The sequence below is a fragment of the Candoia aspera genome, chromosome 3, assembly GCF_035149785.1.
Source record: "Candoia aspera isolate rCanAsp1 chromosome 3, rCanAsp1.hap2, whole genome shotgun sequence".
In the NCBI taxonomy this organism is placed as follows: domain Eukaryota; kingdom Metazoa; phylum Chordata; class Lepidosauria; order Squamata; family Boidae; genus Candoia; species Candoia aspera.
The window spans coordinates 166262623-166280911 of record NC_086155.1 but is presented as its reverse complement, the minus strand read 5'-3'; the positions used below and the strand labels follow the sequence as shown (position 1 = coordinate 166280911).

General features: G+C 40.5%; 1 protein-coding gene across 1 annotated transcript in view; it reads left to right on the top strand.

Annotated features, from left to right (window-relative positions):
- The window catches only part of KLHL14 (kelch like family member 14), an 84426-nt gene that overhangs the window by 15655 nt on the left and 50482 nt on the right, over window positions 1-18289 (top strand). Inside the window, exon 2 of the mRNA XM_063299238.1 lies at window positions 3866-3987. Coding sequence (XP_063155308.1) covers window positions 3866-3987 — 122 coding nt within the window. The remainder of the gene's footprint in view (window positions 1-3865; window positions 3988-18289) is intronic.

Genomic DNA, 18289 nt, shown 5'->3' with positions numbered 1-18289 from the left:
GGTCTATGCTTGTGTGCATCACACTAAAACTTGTACACTTTTTTTGTTGGTTCCAAGCATATACTGCACATTCTGCTATTCAGAACAAAATGTTAACTTTTATTCTACATCTAAGACACGTGAACTTGTGTTGTTCTTTATCCTTTTATAATGCTCTGAGTCCTGGAAAGGGTTATTTGGGTGAGTTTGAAATGTAAAAACTAATACAAAATTGAAATAAGTTTCCTTATTGGCCAACCTTACCATGGTGTTTTGAATTTTAAAGAATAGCTAAAGTTAATTATGATAGAAATAGAACATGCTTCACAAAGAAGTTGGAATTTATTTGCTCATTAAGGATGACGATGCTTAAGTGACTTACGGCTTAACATTGCTCAGGCTCCTGTAATATATTTAGCCATCCACATCTTGCATTTAAAGAATATTATAACCTACCTCCTAGACAAAGAATCTGAAGCATATGGAAATTTTCATGATTTAGTCATAAGATTGAAGATAGTCTTGCTGGATTGATACTGAATTTGAGGGTCAAAATTATCCCAATTTTACACATACTAACTTTGTTAAGGCTATTCTATATTAGGTTTTTTTAATGCACATGTAACATCTAATGTTTTACTATAAAAGACAATCTCAGTGATGCTTAAAAATAGATTGGCAAGAAAACTAATACTAAGCACCTTTCTTCAATTCATATACTCATGTGCACATACTGGAAGGACCTTCATGATCATTGCTGCTACTTTTTATAAATAAGATTAGGTATTTCCCTATTGAAGTGTGTATTGTAAGATGGTCAACATCTTTAGCTTTGATGTTGCTCTTATGACAGTAATGACGAAGGCAATGGGAGACTGTTGTTTCTTCCTCCTTCCCCTTTCTCATGTCTAGCACAATGCTGTAGCTGTGTGCTGAAAAGCAAGGAGTGCTGGAAATACTGCTTCCGATGCCACTAGTGCTGGGCAAACAGTTTTGTTCAGTGCTCCTTGGAGCCAAATAGAGCTGTATTAGCATGGATATTGGAGAGAAGAGAAGCTGGAAGTGGGGGGAAAATAGGCTGATGGGGAAAGGGGAGGGGTCTAATGCTGTTTCATTCCAGCACCACAATTTCAAATGGCAAAGATGGAACTGTTTACTGAGTTAGAGGAAATTTTTCTGAGCCCAGTTTTAAATAAGAACAAGGTGGGAATGTCCCATCGAAAGCGATTAATGGCATAGGCAAAAGGGATAAGTGGCACTTTTGGACATGAGCAGAGTTTTCTTGGGGCAGCTGCTTGATCTTGGATTGGTTAGGCTCAATGTGAAACCATCCCAAGACAAAGTAATGAGTGGCCTAATTCTGGGAGGCGTATGTTTCATATTAATGTACGCCATATTATGATACATCGGCATAAATGTTGGCTAACATTGAAGTAGCGCCTTTTGCATATTCCTGAAGGCTTTCTCATTACGCACTTTATGTTTTAGCTGTTATTAATTCATTCTTAACATATGAATTATGGGCTGCACAGAAAGCATTACAAAATTCCTTACTTTGCCTGGTTGTTTTTAGTAGATTACTGTGCCAATTATGTATATGTTCATTAATATGTTAAGCAGATGAACCTTTTAGATATCGCAGCACATTGACATTGGTAATGAAGCTCCCTCTCTGGGAGTTTTTTAAAACTATTATTATTATTATTATTATTATTATTATTATTATTATTATTATTATTATTATTATTTGTGTGTGTGTGTGTGTGTTTATAAATATAAATATAAATAAAACAGAAATGTTTCCCTCTTTCCATGTGAACCCAAATGATTCAGTCATAATGCAAAATGATGAATGGAAAGAAACTCTCTTAGGGATTAATACAGTTGTGTGAAGGATTAATACAGTGAAGAATAGAGGCTAACCCCAGTAATCTCAAGTTGGTCAGCAGCACAAAAACTGGCATTGTGCAGTAATACATTATTTTGGACACATACTGCGGTCTGTATTATGTTATTTTTTTTTCAATCACAGTAGAATGAATTACTTTAACATGATTCCCTTTTTTGATTTTTATTACTTTCCAGGCTTTGTGTAACTGATAGATACTCAATTATATGTAAAGTGACTATTAAAGCATCAGTACTCAACTAGGGGTCTGGGTCTCCTCTCCTCTTTTCTCTTGAATTAAAGCCATTAGTGTTACAATAAATGTGCATTCATCAGGTATAGTGATGGAGGCCAGGGTGCATATTACAGCTTTTACTGCCTATGAGATGTTGCAGCCCTGTTCTTAAGAACTGCCAGGCAGATTGGGAATCACGGTCACGGTTAATAGCAGCGAATTGCCAGCTCTTGATGGGTGGGTAGTCACTCTTCTCAGTGGCTGCCCCCTGGGGGAGAAGGTAGAAAAACAGAGGGAGGGAATTAGAGTGACTTTGCACAGTTGAGCAGGTTCATGCTGCTGGATCAGTGGCAGGCGTTGGCAGGGCTCCACTCTGGGGAGGCTCTCAACAACATCACAGTCTCATTTTTACCAATTGGTGTTGCTATAGCCAGTGGGAGAGCAAAGGAAGGAGGGGCAGTGGGGTGGGGAGGAGATGCGGAAGGCTGGGCTAAAGTAAGCAGCAGAAAGGTTCTTTACATCTAAGTAGAGTTCAGTGTAGAATTATCATTAAAATGCTTCTAATTGTACAGGTGTGTTGGAATTTAACTTGTACTGTGTGATGAAGGAATTAGCTTGCAAATTCTTTGCATTATCCAACAGTATAAACATAGTGAAAGCAGGAGTAGCAGCAGACTTGGGGCACCTAAGTATGTGGGACCTGCTGCAATTACCCTTGTCCCACACATTCAACAAATCTGATTACCAGATCTGGGCTGCAGAAATGCAGGGACCAATAGAGGGCAGCAAAGAGTTAGAGTTTATCTCTTTGCTACCAGTAGGACCTGTAGTGAGGAGCAGCACAGAAAAGAGGAACCGTGTAATAGGGAGGGGCTACTGCTGCTTTTATGTAGTAAGGTGATCTTTGGACACTTAAGTGTAACACACACACTCCATTTAAAATATTTGTTATTTATTTTATCCCATTCCAATCTAAGATTTCCCAGTTCTGGTTTCAAACTGCAATCCTAGGAAAAAAGCAGGGATGTTTGATGTTCTTTTTGATGCAAGGCCTTTATTTCTCCTTGTTCCCCCAGCTATTCTACATTCCCGCTCTCCAATTTCTTATTTTCCTCCCTCATCTGAAAGTCCTCCAAGAGGAGTAGCATCTGTAGACTGACATTTGGGCAATAAAATGATGGAACAAGAATTTTAGGAAAGCAAGCGTTAACAGTTATGGAACTTGGACTGATGGAATTGGCAGGGACTTGGCACCCAGGCTCTCCTACTACTAGGGTGGCACCCCAGAAGTTTACCTTGGGGCGTAGAGAGCTCAGCTTACACCTGTGGCATCACCTTGATTTTTTTCAAGGTTCTTTGGGTTTAGAATGGCTTATAATAATAATTTTGACTAATACGATTTTGACATGCAACTTTAATGCTTAACCTTAGTACAACTCCAGAGCATTCCATGTGTATTCAGCTGTAAAGAGTGATGATTTAAGGGAATGATATGAAGAAAAAGGTCATTCTAGAATGAACCTTTAACAAATTGCATAAAGAAAATCTAATATTCCATAAGCAGAGGGCTACACAGCTTTTCTGATTATTTTTTTTCCTGCTTGATTCAGAAAGTTGTTGAGATATGATAAGGAAAAGAAACAAACAAACAAAAAGAATAGAAAACTGCAAGCAGTGAAAATTCTTGTGAGGGTTCTGCTTGTTACTGCTAAAACATTCTCCAATAACACAGATATTTATCTTTTCTCTTTTTGGGGGTGAAGAATTCGTTCCAATAAGAAAATGCTCTTATTGGTTGGAGGGCTGCCTCCTGGACCTGACCGGCTACCCAGCAATTTGGTTCAGTATTACGATGATGAAAAGAAGACATGGAAAATACTGACAAGTAAGCAGTTTATTTATGTTAAGTTACCTTGATGAATTTTAAAACATGGCTAATCAAATTAGACACTTCATTGATTTGCTTCTCTAAAAAGATTTGTTTATATAGCAAAGGGATTTCAGAATGGACAAATAAATTGAGGTAGAGGGAGGCAATATATTTTCTGTGAATAAGCCAAAATGAAAACTGGCTTAAAATCATTTAGTAACTTTTTAGTATAACCTTGTTAAGCTTTCTTTCTTACCTTTGCTAGGTAAGCAGGCATTTTTAATGCAGAGCATGTTGTACACTATGGCTTCTGTCCAGTAAAACTGAATTACAAGAACAGTAGTTTCTATAGGACAATTGAGCATGTGTTCAAATCATACTCACTGCAGTTAGGTAAAACTTAGGAAACTTAATGTTGGCTGGATTGTAATTTATATTGCATTTTAAAGTTCATGGCACTCTGTATTGCATTCTACTGTGTATCTTTTTTCTGTGGTATTTATTCTGATTACTGTATTATTCTGTGTGTGTGTGTGTGTATATATATATATAATTTTATTGAAAATTTTAAACACAAGAATAAGACTAATACAAACTAAAATAGAGTGAAAAGAAAAAAGAAAAGAAAAAACTAAAGGTGCAAAAAGAAAAAGGGTAGCTCAAAAATAGAAAAGAAAGAAAAAAGATATAAAGAAGTGACTTCCAATCTTTTTTACAGCATCATAAATTGATCTCTTTCTCTAAAGTTACATCATGACTGTCTTCCTTCTATACTCTTTCCTATCTAATCATCAAAATCATAAATCATAAGTTCATTTTTTTCTTTTTTATGCAAAAAGTCCATAAGGGGTTTCCAGTCACCAATAAGCATAGAGAGTGTCTTCTCGCTAATCAAACAGGCCATTTCCTCGAGTTCTGTCATCTTCACCAACCATTCCTTTGTCATAGGTATTGCCAGATCTTTCCATCTTTGTACATACAGTAATCTCACTGCAGTTATCTGTATAAAAACAGTGTTCCATTACTTTTTTCCAACTGTTTATCTGTCATCCCAAGAGGAAAAGTTCTGGTTTCAGTTAAATATTAATCTTTAAAATCTTCTGAATCAATGTATGTATTTGATAATGGTAATGATTAATGCTTCAGCAAAGGATCGTTACCTTGTCGTGGTGCTGGAGCTTGAGCACCTCAATGATGCCATGAGCTAAACCGTGAAGGGCCACCCAAGACGGGAAGGTCATGACAGAGAGGTCAGACTAAATGCGAACCCTGGGGAAGGTAATGGCAACCCACTCCAGTATTCTTGCCGTGAAAACTAAATGGATCAGTACAACCAGAGATACGTCGGTATACCATCGGAAGATGAGACCCCCAGGTCGGAAGATGGTCAAAATGCTACTGGGGAGGAACAGAGGATGAGCTCAACTAGCCCCAGATGTGATGACGCAGCTAGCTCAAAGCCGAAAGGACGGCTAGCGGCCGACGGTGCTGGTGGTGAACGGCGAATCCGATGTTCTAAGGATCAACACACCATTGGAACCTGGAATGTAAGATCTATGAGCCAGGGCAGATTGGATGTGGTTATTGGTGAGATGTCAAGATTAAAGCCCACATTCTGGGCGTGAGTGGACTGAAATGGACTGGAATGGGCCACTTCACATCAAATGACCACCAGATCTACTACTGTGGACAAGAGGACTACAGAAGAAATGGAGTAGCCTTCATAATTAATAGTAAAGTGGCTAAAGCAGTGCTTGGATACAACCCAAAAAATGACAGAATGATCTCAATTCGAATTCAGGGCAAGCCATCTAACGTCACAGTGATCCAAATATACGCCCCAACCACAAATGCTGAAGAAGCTGAAGTAGAGCAGTTCTATGAGGATCTGTAGCACCTACTGGACAACACGCCTAAAAGAGATGTTATTTTCATCACAGGAGACTGGAATGCTAAGGTGGGCAGTCAAATGACACCTCGAATTACAGGTAAGTATGGCCTGGGAGAACAAAATGAAGCAGGACATAGGCTGATAGAATTTTGCCAAGACAATTCACTCTGCATAACAAACACTCTCTTCCAACAACCTAAGAGACGGCTTTATACATGGACTTCACCAGATGGACAACACCGAAATCAGATTGATTACATCCTTTGCAGCCAAAGGTGGCGGACATCTGTACAGTCAGTAAAAACAAGGCCTGGAGCTGACTGTAGTTCAGATCACGAACTTCTTCTTGCACAATTTAGGATCAGACTAAAGAGATTAGGGAAGACCCACAGATCAGCTAGATATGAGCTCACTAATATTCCTAAGGAATATGCAGTGGAGGTGAAGAATAGATTTAAGGGACTGGACATAGTAGATAGGGTCCCGGAAGAACTCTGGACAGAAGTTGGCAGCATTGTTCAGGAGGCGGCAACAAAATACATCCCAAAGAAAGAGAAAACCAAGAAGGCAAAATGGCTGTCTGCTGAGACACTAGAAGTAGCCCAAGAAAGAAGGAAAGCAAAAGGCAACAGTGATAGGGGGAGATATGCCCAATTAAATGCAAAATTCCAGAGGTTAGCCAGAAGAGATAAGGAATTATTTTTAAACAAGCAATGCGCGGAAGTGGAAGAAGACAATAGAATAGAAAGAACAAGAGACCTCTTCCAGAAAATTAGAAACATTGGAGGTAAATTCCAGGCCAAAATGGGTATGATCAAAAACAAATTGCTAATAACAAGACAGCAGGAGACGACGGCATCCCAGCTGAACTGTTCAAAATCTTGCAAGATGATGCTGTCAAGGTAATGCATGCTATATGCCAGCAAATTTGGAAAACACAAGAATGGCCATCAGATTGGAAAAAATCAACTTATATCCCCATACCAAAAAAGGGGAACACTAAAGAATGTTCAAACTATCGAATAGTGGCACTCATTTCACATGCCAGTAAGGTAATGCTCAAGATCCTGCAAGGTAGACTTCAGCAGTTCATGGAGCGAGAATTGCCAGATGTACAAGCTGGGTTTAGAAAAGGCAGAGGAACTAGAGACCAAATTGCCAATATCCGCTGGATAATGGAAAAAGCCAGGGAGTTTCAGAAAAACATCTATTTCTGTTTTATTGACTATTCTAAAGCCTTTGACTGTGTGGACCATAACAAATTGTGGCAAGTTCTTAGTGCTATGGGGATACCAAGTCATCTTGTCTGCCTCCTGAAGAATCTGTATAACGACCAAGTAGCAACAGTAAGAACAGACCACGGAACAACAGACTGGTTTAAGATTGGGAAAGGAGTACGGCAGGGCTGTATCCTCTCACCCTACCTATTCAACTTGTATGCAGAACACATCATGCGACAAGCTGGGCTTGAGGAATCCAAGGCTGGAGTTAAAATCTCTGGAAGAAACATTAACAATCTCACATATGCAGATGATACCACTTTGATGGCTGAAAGTGAAGAGGAACTGAGGAGCCTTATGATGAAGGTGAAAGAAGAAAGTGCAAAAGCTGGTTTGCAGCTAAACCTCAAAAAAACCAAGATTATGGCAACCAGCTTGATTGATAACTGGCAAATAGAGGGAGAAAATGTAGAAGCAGTGAAAGACTTTGTATTCCTAGGTGCAAAGATTACTGCAGATGCTGACTGCAGTCAGGAAATCAGAAGACGCTTAATCCTTGGGAGAAGAGCAATGACAAATCTCGATAAAATAGTTAAGAGCAGAGACATCACACTGACAACAAAGGCCCGCATAGTTAAAGCAATGTGTTCCCTGTAGTAACATATGGCTGCAAGAGCTGGACCATAAGGAAGGCTGAGCGAAGGAAGATCGATGCTTTTGAACTGTGGTGTTGGAGGAAAATTCTGAGAGTGCCTTGGACTGCAAGAAGATCCAACCAGTCCATCCTCCAGGAAATCAAGCCAGACTGCTCACTTGAGGGAATGATATTAAAGGCAAAACTGAAATACTTTGGCCACATAATGAGAAGACAGGACACCCTGGAGAAGATGCTGATGCTAGGGAGAGTGGAAGGCAAAAGGAAGAGGGGCCGACCAAGGGCAAGGTGGATGGATGATATTCTAGAGGTGACGGACTCATCCCTGGGGGAGCTGGGGGTGTTGACGACCGACAGGAAGCTCTGGCGTGGGCTGGTCCATGAAGTCACGAAGAGTCGGAAGCGACTAAACGAATAAACAACAACAATGATTAATGATAATGATTAAGCATGATAAAATGACCCTTTTTGTTGTTCATATTGCCAACATAAATTTGAAGTACCTTTATACGTTCTAGATAATTTTTCTGGTGTCACGTACCAATGGTACATCATTTTATAAAAATTCTCTTTAAGATTATAACGTAGTGTAAAGTTCAGTCCTTTCAACCATATATTTTCCCATTGTTCCATCTGTGTGTTATAACCAAAGTTTTTAGCCCACTGTATCATACATTCGTTGTTCTTCTTCTGTTTCTTCTTCAGTCTTACAGTGTTCAATATGATAAATTTTTTTATCGACTTTAAATCTTTCTGATAAATGTAAATAAGAAAAGCATTGACAACTATGTCCCTCTGCCATCAGTTGTTCTCTTGATTTTATTTTGTATTCTCCTTGACATAATTTTAGTTTGTGCTGAGAGCCAGAAGGGTGTTTTCAGGCACAGCCTGGATTTGTACCACTTCCATATTCTCAATATGGCACATCTAACATAATGATTTTTGAAATCTACATTAACCTTGGCTTTATTGTACCACAGATATCCATGCCATCCAAATCTCAGGTCATGTCCTAACTCTAAAAGTCTTCTATTTCTCAGCAGCACCCACTCTTTCATCCAAACCAAACAACAAGCTGTGAAATACAATTTCAAGTCCGGTAAACCCTTTCCTTTGCATCTTGAAACACCTTTTGTTTAACGTGGCTTTTTCCCTTGCCACAGAAATTTAGATGTATCCTTTTGCCACTGTTTAAACGCATTGGTCAATAAAGTTAAATTTTTCATGGTCAGAATTGCCTAAAGCTATTCAGATAAAATTATAAATGAACAGTTTTGATACCAGATTCATACTTTAATAGCTAGACTAGTGAAATTTGAGACTTCTAAAAGAAATGTTTTCCTAGCAGTCTGATCCTAAGTAGCCACTTTATCTGAAGCCATGGGAACAGTGACTTGAAAAAAGTATAGCATTGAAAATACCATACAGAGGTATGCACGGGTATTGATTAAGTGCTTGATTAAGTGCTGTCAAGTTGGTGTTAACTCTTAATGGCCACATAGTTATATTTTGTCCAGGAAGATCTCACCCCAACCTGGCTCCTCAGGTCTTCTAAACACTTCTAACTCAGTGTTGCTGTAATCAAGTCCATCCACCTTGCTGCTGTCATCCTCTTCTCTTTCCTTCCACATTTCCCAGCATTATCAACCTCTCTAAAGGGCGAGGTCTTTGCATAATGTGTCCAAACTATGATAATTTGAGCCTAGTCATTAGTGCCTCAAGTGAGAACTCTTGATTGATTTGTCTGATGATGCATTTGTTTGTTTTCTTGGCTTTTCCTGGTATTCTCAGGAGTCTCCTTCAACACCAAAGTTCAAAAATGTCAATGCTTTTTCTATCCTGCTTCTTCAAAATCCAACTTTCCATAGAGTATCACAGGGAAAACCATTGCCTGCATGATTCTGATCTTTGTACATATCAATACAACTGTCCTAACAGTGAGTATCACACTGAGACGAGGAGTAGTTCTCTAGTGTTTATTACTGCTACATAAACAGAATCCTAACAAACTGAATAAGCGTGGGAAAAACCCAGACATATAAACCCCAAAAGCTAAGGCGGGCCTGATCTGTGTCTCTTTGAATGGCTGCTTAATTCCTCAGTACTACGCATGTGTTTTCCACCCTGGATGGGAGCCCCTTCCTGCTCGCCATCATTACTCATGACAACAACACTGTGTATGAAGAACTTTTCCAGGGCCTTCATGGCTGCTTTACCAAATGCTTAAGATGTATTTTTTTTTACTTCTTATCCTTTTACTGTTGATAGTAAAGGTAAAGGTTTCCCTTGACGTAAAGTCCAGTCGTGTCCGACTCTAGGGGGCGGTGCTCATCTCCGTTTCAAAGCCTTGGAGCCGGCGTTGTCCATAGGACACTTCCGGGTCATGTGGCCAGCATGACTCACGGAACGCCGTTACCTTCCCGCCGAAGCGGTACCAATTAATCTACTCACATTTGCATGTTTTCGAACTGCTTGGTGTGCAGAAGCTGGGACGAGCAACGGGAGCTCACCCCGCCGCGCGGTTTCGAACCGCCGACCTTCCGATCGACAGCTCAGCGGTTTAACCCGCAGCGCCACCGCGTCCCTTTTACTGTTGATAGTTGATCCTAAAAGGCAGAAGCTATCTACCACTTCAGTATCTTCATTATCAATTCTAAGGCTGGTTGCTGTACTTGTTGTCATTAGTTTGGTCTTTATACTTCTACTGTGCTCCTTGACTCTCATTATTAGAGCTTCTGGATCATTTGCATTTCAGCTATTGGAATAGCAGTATCAATATAGTGAAAGTTATTGATATTTCTTCCTACGGTTTTATAACCACACTCATCTTCTTCCAATCCAGCTTAGCTCAATATATATTCAGCGTATAGGTTGAATAAATATGGAGGGAGTATACAGCTTTGACTCACTACTTTGCCAAACACTACTTCTGTCCAGACTGTGGTTTCCTACCCTGTATTTAGGTTTCTCATGAGGACAATCAGATGTTTGGGAGTCCCATTTTCCCAAGGACATTCCACAGCTTAACCAATTAAAGGCCTTTCTATAATCAATGAAGCATGTAGTGACTTCTTTTTGGTATTCTTTGGCTTTTTCAGTTATCCAGCATGCATTGGCAATAATCCCGTGTTCCTCAGTCATTTATGAAGACAGCTTGAACATCTGGCATCTCCCTTGAGGAATTCAACAATGCCCAGGGGAAGAACCTGATCTTCAGTGTCTTATGAAAGGCTAGCAAGATCAGGATTATCCAAATCTCAGAGCGTATTGTGTTCCATATGGCAAGAGAAGGCACACTTCTTGGGTCCCATTAGATGGCATTGTTTAATAGAGGGGACCTAGAGCATATCCATCCTGTCTGACCTTGAAGGTCATGCAGAGGTGACTGGAGACAGACAGTTCTGCAAATAACACAACCCTATCCCATGAAGGGATCTATAAAAGATAACCAGCACTTTCAATTGCACCCAGAAACCTACTGGGAACCAGTGCAGCTCCTGGAGAAATGTTTCATGGAAATATTGAGGCACCCCCATAACTACCTGCATCACTGCATTCCAGACCATCTGTAGCTTCCAAGTGGTCTTAAAGGAGAGCCCCACATAGATCATGTTGCAGTGATCCAAAGGAGAGGTGACCAAAGCATGTGTGTCAGTGAATAGGAATTCTCAATCTAGAAACAGATACAATTGTTGTACAAGATGAATCTGTGCAAAGGCCTCCAAGCCACAGCTGCCACCTGCTGTTTGAGAAGGAGCTGAAAGTCTAGGAGAACCTCCAAGTTGCATGCCAGCACTGTCTAGGAAAATGGGAAACCTTCTCATCCAAGGGAAGGTTGGAGACTGGATGAAAATTGTCCAATAGTGTTGGGTCCATGGATAGTTTCTTGAGGGGGTACACCACCTTGAACACAAGCAGGACCACCCTTTACATAAGGATGAGTTCACTACCACCTGGATCCAACTTGTCTCCCTCTTTAATTAATCAGGAGGGATGTGGATCTAAAACAGGTGGTTGAACTAAGAGCCCCAAGGATCTTGTCTTCCTGGGACCAACACAGCCCCAAGGATTCTGGCCACTTGACTGCTTCCCAGAGTGATTAGCTCTGTGGTAACCATAGAACTTGGGTTGACCTCTAAGTCCATCATCGGCCCAGTTCTGCTTCCATGATCACTCACTGCCAGTACCTGGGTGCTGTAATGATTGCCTAACCTGATATAGTCAGACTCACAAGCAGGTTCTTAATGATATCTGATTTATTAAAAGAATAGTGTGCAAATACAGAAAAAGCTGAGAATGAGCAAAAGCGCGCCAAATACAAACTAAAATCCCTCGGCTCACCACGTAATCCCTCCCCTCGCCCATCCATAGCAACCACCCCCTCCCAGGTGCTGGTAACCGTTACCCACTGATCCTGGGAAAGTAACCTTGAACACATGAGATAACCCAAACACATTCCAAACTAGCAGCCAAGAGATTACACCTCTGCAAAGTGAAATCCTCCTCTCATCCAAGATCAAACACGCATCAGGGAAATGACATGCGAAACGTTACGATGTACCAGAAACATTGAAACGGTGAACATGACAGGTGCCCAGATCCTCTGGAATACCAAAGATAGGCCTCACTGGGTTGCTGTCAGCACCATCACCACACAGGAGAATGCAGCCACCTTACGAACAATCACAGATGGGCTTGCTGTCTCTGGCAGATTGGAGATCTCTGCCAGCTGGCCACTGAACTCTACCAGCTGATTGGTAATGTCTCTGACTTTTTCCAAAGGACCTCCACTGCTGCCAAACAGTGGAGGCATTGCTCCTGCTCCACCACAGAGTCTTTACCCAATCTGATTTTTCACCAAACCAGGGTCCTTCTTGGTCACTGATTGAACTGGAACCATCAGCCTAGGCCACTCTGGAGAACCTAGATGTTGTTTCCAGCAGCCACTGCAACCTCTTTCCACACTGGCTAACAATCTGCACCACATTAAAGATCCTCTAAAGGGCAACTTCACATGGAACAAATTGCAGTAGTTTAACCAAGAGATGAGAAGAGCATGAGTCACTGTCTTCCACACTTTCTACTCCAGTAAAGAGTGCAACTGGCCGATTCATGAAAGTTGGCCAAAGGCTCTCTTAGCCATGGCTTCCATCTGCTGTTGCAGCAGAAGGTGTAAGTCCATGAGAACTCCCAGGCTGCATGCCAGCTCCTTCAGGGGATGTTCAGCCATATCTGGAGCAATAGATGGACCATCCAGAAGTATTAACTCTGTGTTGCGGGTTTCAGCTGAAATCAGATTCACCCATTCACCCCCTCATAATTTCAGGAAGTCAGGAGTTCCATTGCATCTCTTGTTTGGCCTGGGGTAGAGATGTAAAGCTGGGTATCATCAGCATACTGATGGTAGGTAAAGGTAAAGGTTTCCCTTGACATTAAGTCCAGTCGTGTCCGACTCTAGGGGGCGGTGCTCATCTCCGTTTCAAAGCCAAAGAGCCGGCGTTTGTCCGTAGACAAACTTCCGTGGTCATGTGGCCAGCATGACAGTCACAGAACGCCATTACCTGCCCGCCAAAGCGGTACCTATTAATCTACTCACATTGGCATGTTTTCGAACTGCTAGGTTGGCAGGAGCTGGGACTAGCAACGGGAGCTCACCCCATCATGCGGATTCGAACCGCCGACCTTCCGATCGGCAAGCTCAGCGGTTTATGGGGAAGACGGCCAAGCCCTGGGGCACCTCACACTGAATTGTCCAAGGGCTTGACTTCTCCCATCTCAACACCAATTGAAACTGTCCATTCAGGAAGGAATGGAACCACAACAAGGCAGCTCTTGTAGCTGGCCCAAAAGGATATCATGATTGATAAAACAGAACATGGAAAGGCACCCTCCTTTCCTCCAAGTTTCATCACAGGTCATCCACAGGAGCACCAATACTGTCTCCAACCCCGGCCTGAAACTCAATGGGAAGGGATCCAGATAATCCACTTTATCCAGGATCCTCTGTAGCTGAAATTAAGTTTTCACTTAACAAGAAACGATAGGTTGGAGACTGACCAATAGACAGTCAGGTCAAGAGATGCCTTTTGGAAGATGAGGCACACCACTGCCTCCTTCAAGGCGGGTGGCAGCAACCTCTCTGCCATGTGCAAAAAAGGATTTTCCCAAGTGATGGGGAAATTAAAATTTGTGGCTACATTGGTTAACCATAAGAGCCAGGCTCATGCATTGTTTTCTCCCCTTTTCTCTAATATGATTGTAAGGAATACAAATGTTTTAGCTTCAATCTTTATTAACTACAACTTACTAAGTCTGAACCCAAGAAACTTATCTTTAATCTTAACAATTTTTAAATAAACCAACATTAAAACTGACTTATTTCATTAAGCCCTAGTTAACAGTTTGAGCGATACACTCATGCAGGATGCAAGAAAAGGCATTTGAAAAATTGGAGGGCACGATTATCCTTTCTACATTCATTCTCTGCAAATTTCTCCTCCAAGCTGAACTTCCCATAGTTCTGCTTATTTTTAATCAGGACAAAGGGAGAGCTAAAATGGCCTAAAGAAGCAGTTCCCAAGAAGAATTGGTGAGCTCAAGAAGGATTATGTATTTTATGCTTGTCACCTCTCTCTCTGTCCTTTCCTCTCCTCTGTCCATTAGCATATTTGAGGTAACTGTTTCATGGAAAAGGAGTTTTAATTACTTTTGCTGACAAGAACAAGGCCCTAGAAGGATGTCTTTCCCATTAACATAACATAACACAACCATTAGTTAAAATATTATTTAGCTCCCAACTTCCAATTGGGTCAATTTTACCTCTATTTAGTTCTGTATATTATTCTTTAAGTTTAGAAGTTGTTCTTTTGCTATCTTTTAAATTTAACATTAATTTGATTTAATGTTGGTACAGAAAGTATATTCTTTCCAGACTTAGGAATTCAAGATATTAAGGTGATTCAAGGAAACATTTTCCAATTTAATTCAGCAGATCAAAGCTTTTTTTTTAATGTGTTGATGTCACAGATGTCTCTTCTCATTTCACCAATTGACAACAATAACAATAATCAACTTGATGAGATTGTTATCTCATGAATAAGTTGCTAACAAAGTTTCTAATTTATCTGTCAGGGTTTTATGGCTAGTTTTCATGCTATCTTAGCAAGTATCTTATCTCACATGCAAATTAATGTGAGCAGAGTGGAACACCACTGAGCTGCTTTGGATTCTGACTATGAATGCCTTGATGCCTTCAGTGGACATGCTTGTTGAAAGTCATCTCTATCAAAGGTGTCAGATCCCTGGTTGATCCCTAACCAATAATATGATGGATAGACATCATTACCTTGCTTTAAATCATTCTAAAGAGTTGAGGGAGACTCTGGAGATTTGGGAGGTGAGGCAGTCTACAGGCGGAAGGAAAACAAAGGTAGCTTCCACTGCGCATGCAGAAACCCTTTCATGTGATATTTGAGGTAACAACTTATCAGAGTAATTGCAACAAGCAATATGTATAAAGTATGACTCAGAATTTACCTGGATGCCTGTGAAATAGGACTGGAGTGAAGCAGGATATAAACATAAAAGATCAATGATTTACTGTTTTATATAAAGATGAAAAATGTGTTGGAACTATGTATGGAACATATCAGAACCATGATTGGGGGTGGGTGCAAGAGGGAAGAATAGTTCCCTCCCATATTTTTTCACCTCTAAAGAGAAAAGTAATATTTGATTTGCTTCAGTTGACTTTATTTCATAAAGAAGTAAATATGTCACATATTTTGGTTTCCATAAACAAACTGGCATACCCATGTAGAAAATTGCAAGCTGAGTGTGTGTATATTAATTTTTGAAAGTTAAAAAAATCCTTTGCCCTATGTAATTCGTAAAATCTATGTGGCTTACGGATTTCACTCTGGTCTCTAATGTATTGCACATTTGTGTTCTCTGCCTGTACATAACATAGTCTTTTTTGGGCACCTTCCACAGCTGCAGTGATTTTTGGTGGGACTTAATGATCTGAGATTTTCCTCCTGCTTTCCTATCAGTTTTCTCTGATCATTGCAGGATAGCTTTTGCATGTTTTCCATGAAGTGTGAAGCTGAGAACCTTTCCTTTATTTAATTCTATTTTGTACTACCTTTGTTTTTACCCTTAATCACTTTCATTATTTTCATTTTCATTTCACTTTGGAGAGATTGAGTGTGAAATGCAGGCTTTTCTGCAGTGGGCTTTTTTGCCATTCTCAAGAGCTTATGGCCTTAAGGACTCTGTTTTTCAAATGCTCAAAATGCAGTTGTAAATTGCTGCCATCTGATGTCCATTTCTTCTGCTTGCTGTGTCTTTGGGAAGGCCAGGTTGTGGAGATGTGTATCCCTTGCCAAAAATCCATCAAGGAAGCAATTAGGAATTTCTTTGTCCTCCTTTTGAGCATTGCTGTGAGAGTGAGTGTTGTGGGCCAGTGATGTTGCAAGTAGTCTTAAAACCATACATCTGTTCCAGGCTCTGATGTTCTGTGGAACAGTTAGTTCAGCAACAGTAAATGTATTGCCAGCTCCACTGACAGATAAATCCAGTCCAGTGAACTCTTTGAGCATTCAAAGGAGATCTGTATTGCGCATTGTCTTTGGGCAAATCAAAGTGGAATAATGTGAAGAAAAGAATTCCTCTAAACATCATTTTGATCATATAAAGAAAAAGAAGCAGCTGACTCAGTCAGCTGTTCTGGTGGTTCCAACTTATGGGTGCTGTCTATGATTCCAAAGTTTCCCTTGATTCCAGCAGTGCCTCCTACATGGCCACTTCCACGCATTTACTTCTGCAATCCTGAGAAGATAGGTACAGCAATCTCCTTTACAATTTCATATCCCACCAGTACCGAGTGTTCACAATATGGTCTCAGCATTCTCAGAGTTACTCTCTGCAGGAGCATAGCATATACTAGAGTATAGAGCTTCTTCAGGTTCAGTCTGTTTAATTAACTATGATCAGTACCAAAGGAGGAAAGATGACAACCTCTTCCATTGTATTTGTTTGGTAGATGTATCTACTGCCTTTTTTTCTTAGGAGTGCCCAGTGGCTTACAGTGGGATCTCTCTTCATTTTATCCTCACAACAACTTTGGCTAAGGTAGACTTTGGTTGAAGGAAAGTGATTCCCCCAAAGTCACATGCTGAGTTTTCATGGTTGAGGATGGACTTGAGCCTGAGTAAATGCACCACATAGCATGTGTTATTTTGAGATGGCAAGGCTCTGGATTAATCATCCAACTTCAGATCAGTCCCCGGTCCTAATCCAACAACTTAAATTACTCTAGCAGTTTTGAGTTCTCCTTGCTGGTGCTACCACTGAGCGTGAGATAGCTGGAAGGAATCTGGAGTTGTGTATGAACACCACTGAGCCTACTTGGTTTTTTGTCATGAGGGCAAGGCTAGTTCACTCAGGTTCCTTCACTGTTTCTCATCACTGCCACTTCCATGATGGAATCATTGCATAAAACCTAATCTGTATTATCAAAACTTCCGACATATTTGCTGCAGTGAGAAGTAACTGTCTTTTCTAAATATTGTCAGCAGCTCTGTCTTTGGTATTATCAGTAATAACTATCAACCTTATCAGACCATAGAATCATTGTGAAGTTTGATACAAGAAAAGAGCTTCCATTCATGCAGATCCAGCCTTTGGTATAGGAGACTGCCAACACTGAACAACACAACATCTGATTCTGTCAAATTGGAATTGCCCCTGTCTGACCAGCCATTTTTTTTCTTTTGCTAGATCTGATGTTGGATGACTAATCCAGAGCCTTGCCATCTAAAAATAACACTTTCTATGTTATTTTGTTTATTTATTTATTTATTGCAGGTGGCTAAAGCAGTGAGCATAGACATCTAGCAAACTCCACAGAAGTTGAAGACCCAGTATTCCAAATTGTGTATTCAACTATAATGATCCCAGTGGCTGGAATCAGCCAGCACATACTTATCAGTTACATACGTAGTTCTAAAAAAGATCAAGGAAGACAGTTGTCAATTCTTTGTCCATATCCTCTAGTAAATCCTTAGCAAACTTGATACAGTGAGCAGAAATAAATTTCACAGCAACACTTCCATTTAAGATTGCTAACCATCAGAGTTCCATAAGATGATCCCAGTATTTCATGCAGAAGAAAGCATCCACTTTGTAAAGAGGACTTCACAAAAATATTTTTTTTCTTGGAGGTAGATAAACTATCAAATCAATAGTTCAGTACAGCTAACCACTGATAATAGCTCTAACACTTAGGGTGGATCATTAGCCCCATGCAACAATTAAACTTCCATGTGCATTAGTATGAGACCATGATGAAGAAAAACAGGCAGCTCATGTGTAACCCATGGTTCTTTGAGTGATCATCTGTGCATTTACATAGACCCTCCCCTTTTCTCTCTGCAGGTGCCAATTCTGCTCAGTGCCCAGAGTTGCTGTGTCAGTCTCAGAGGACTGTCAGGAAAGCCAAAAAAAAAAAAAAGGCGCAGAGCATGTGTAGTGGGGTGACCTTCTGGTGAC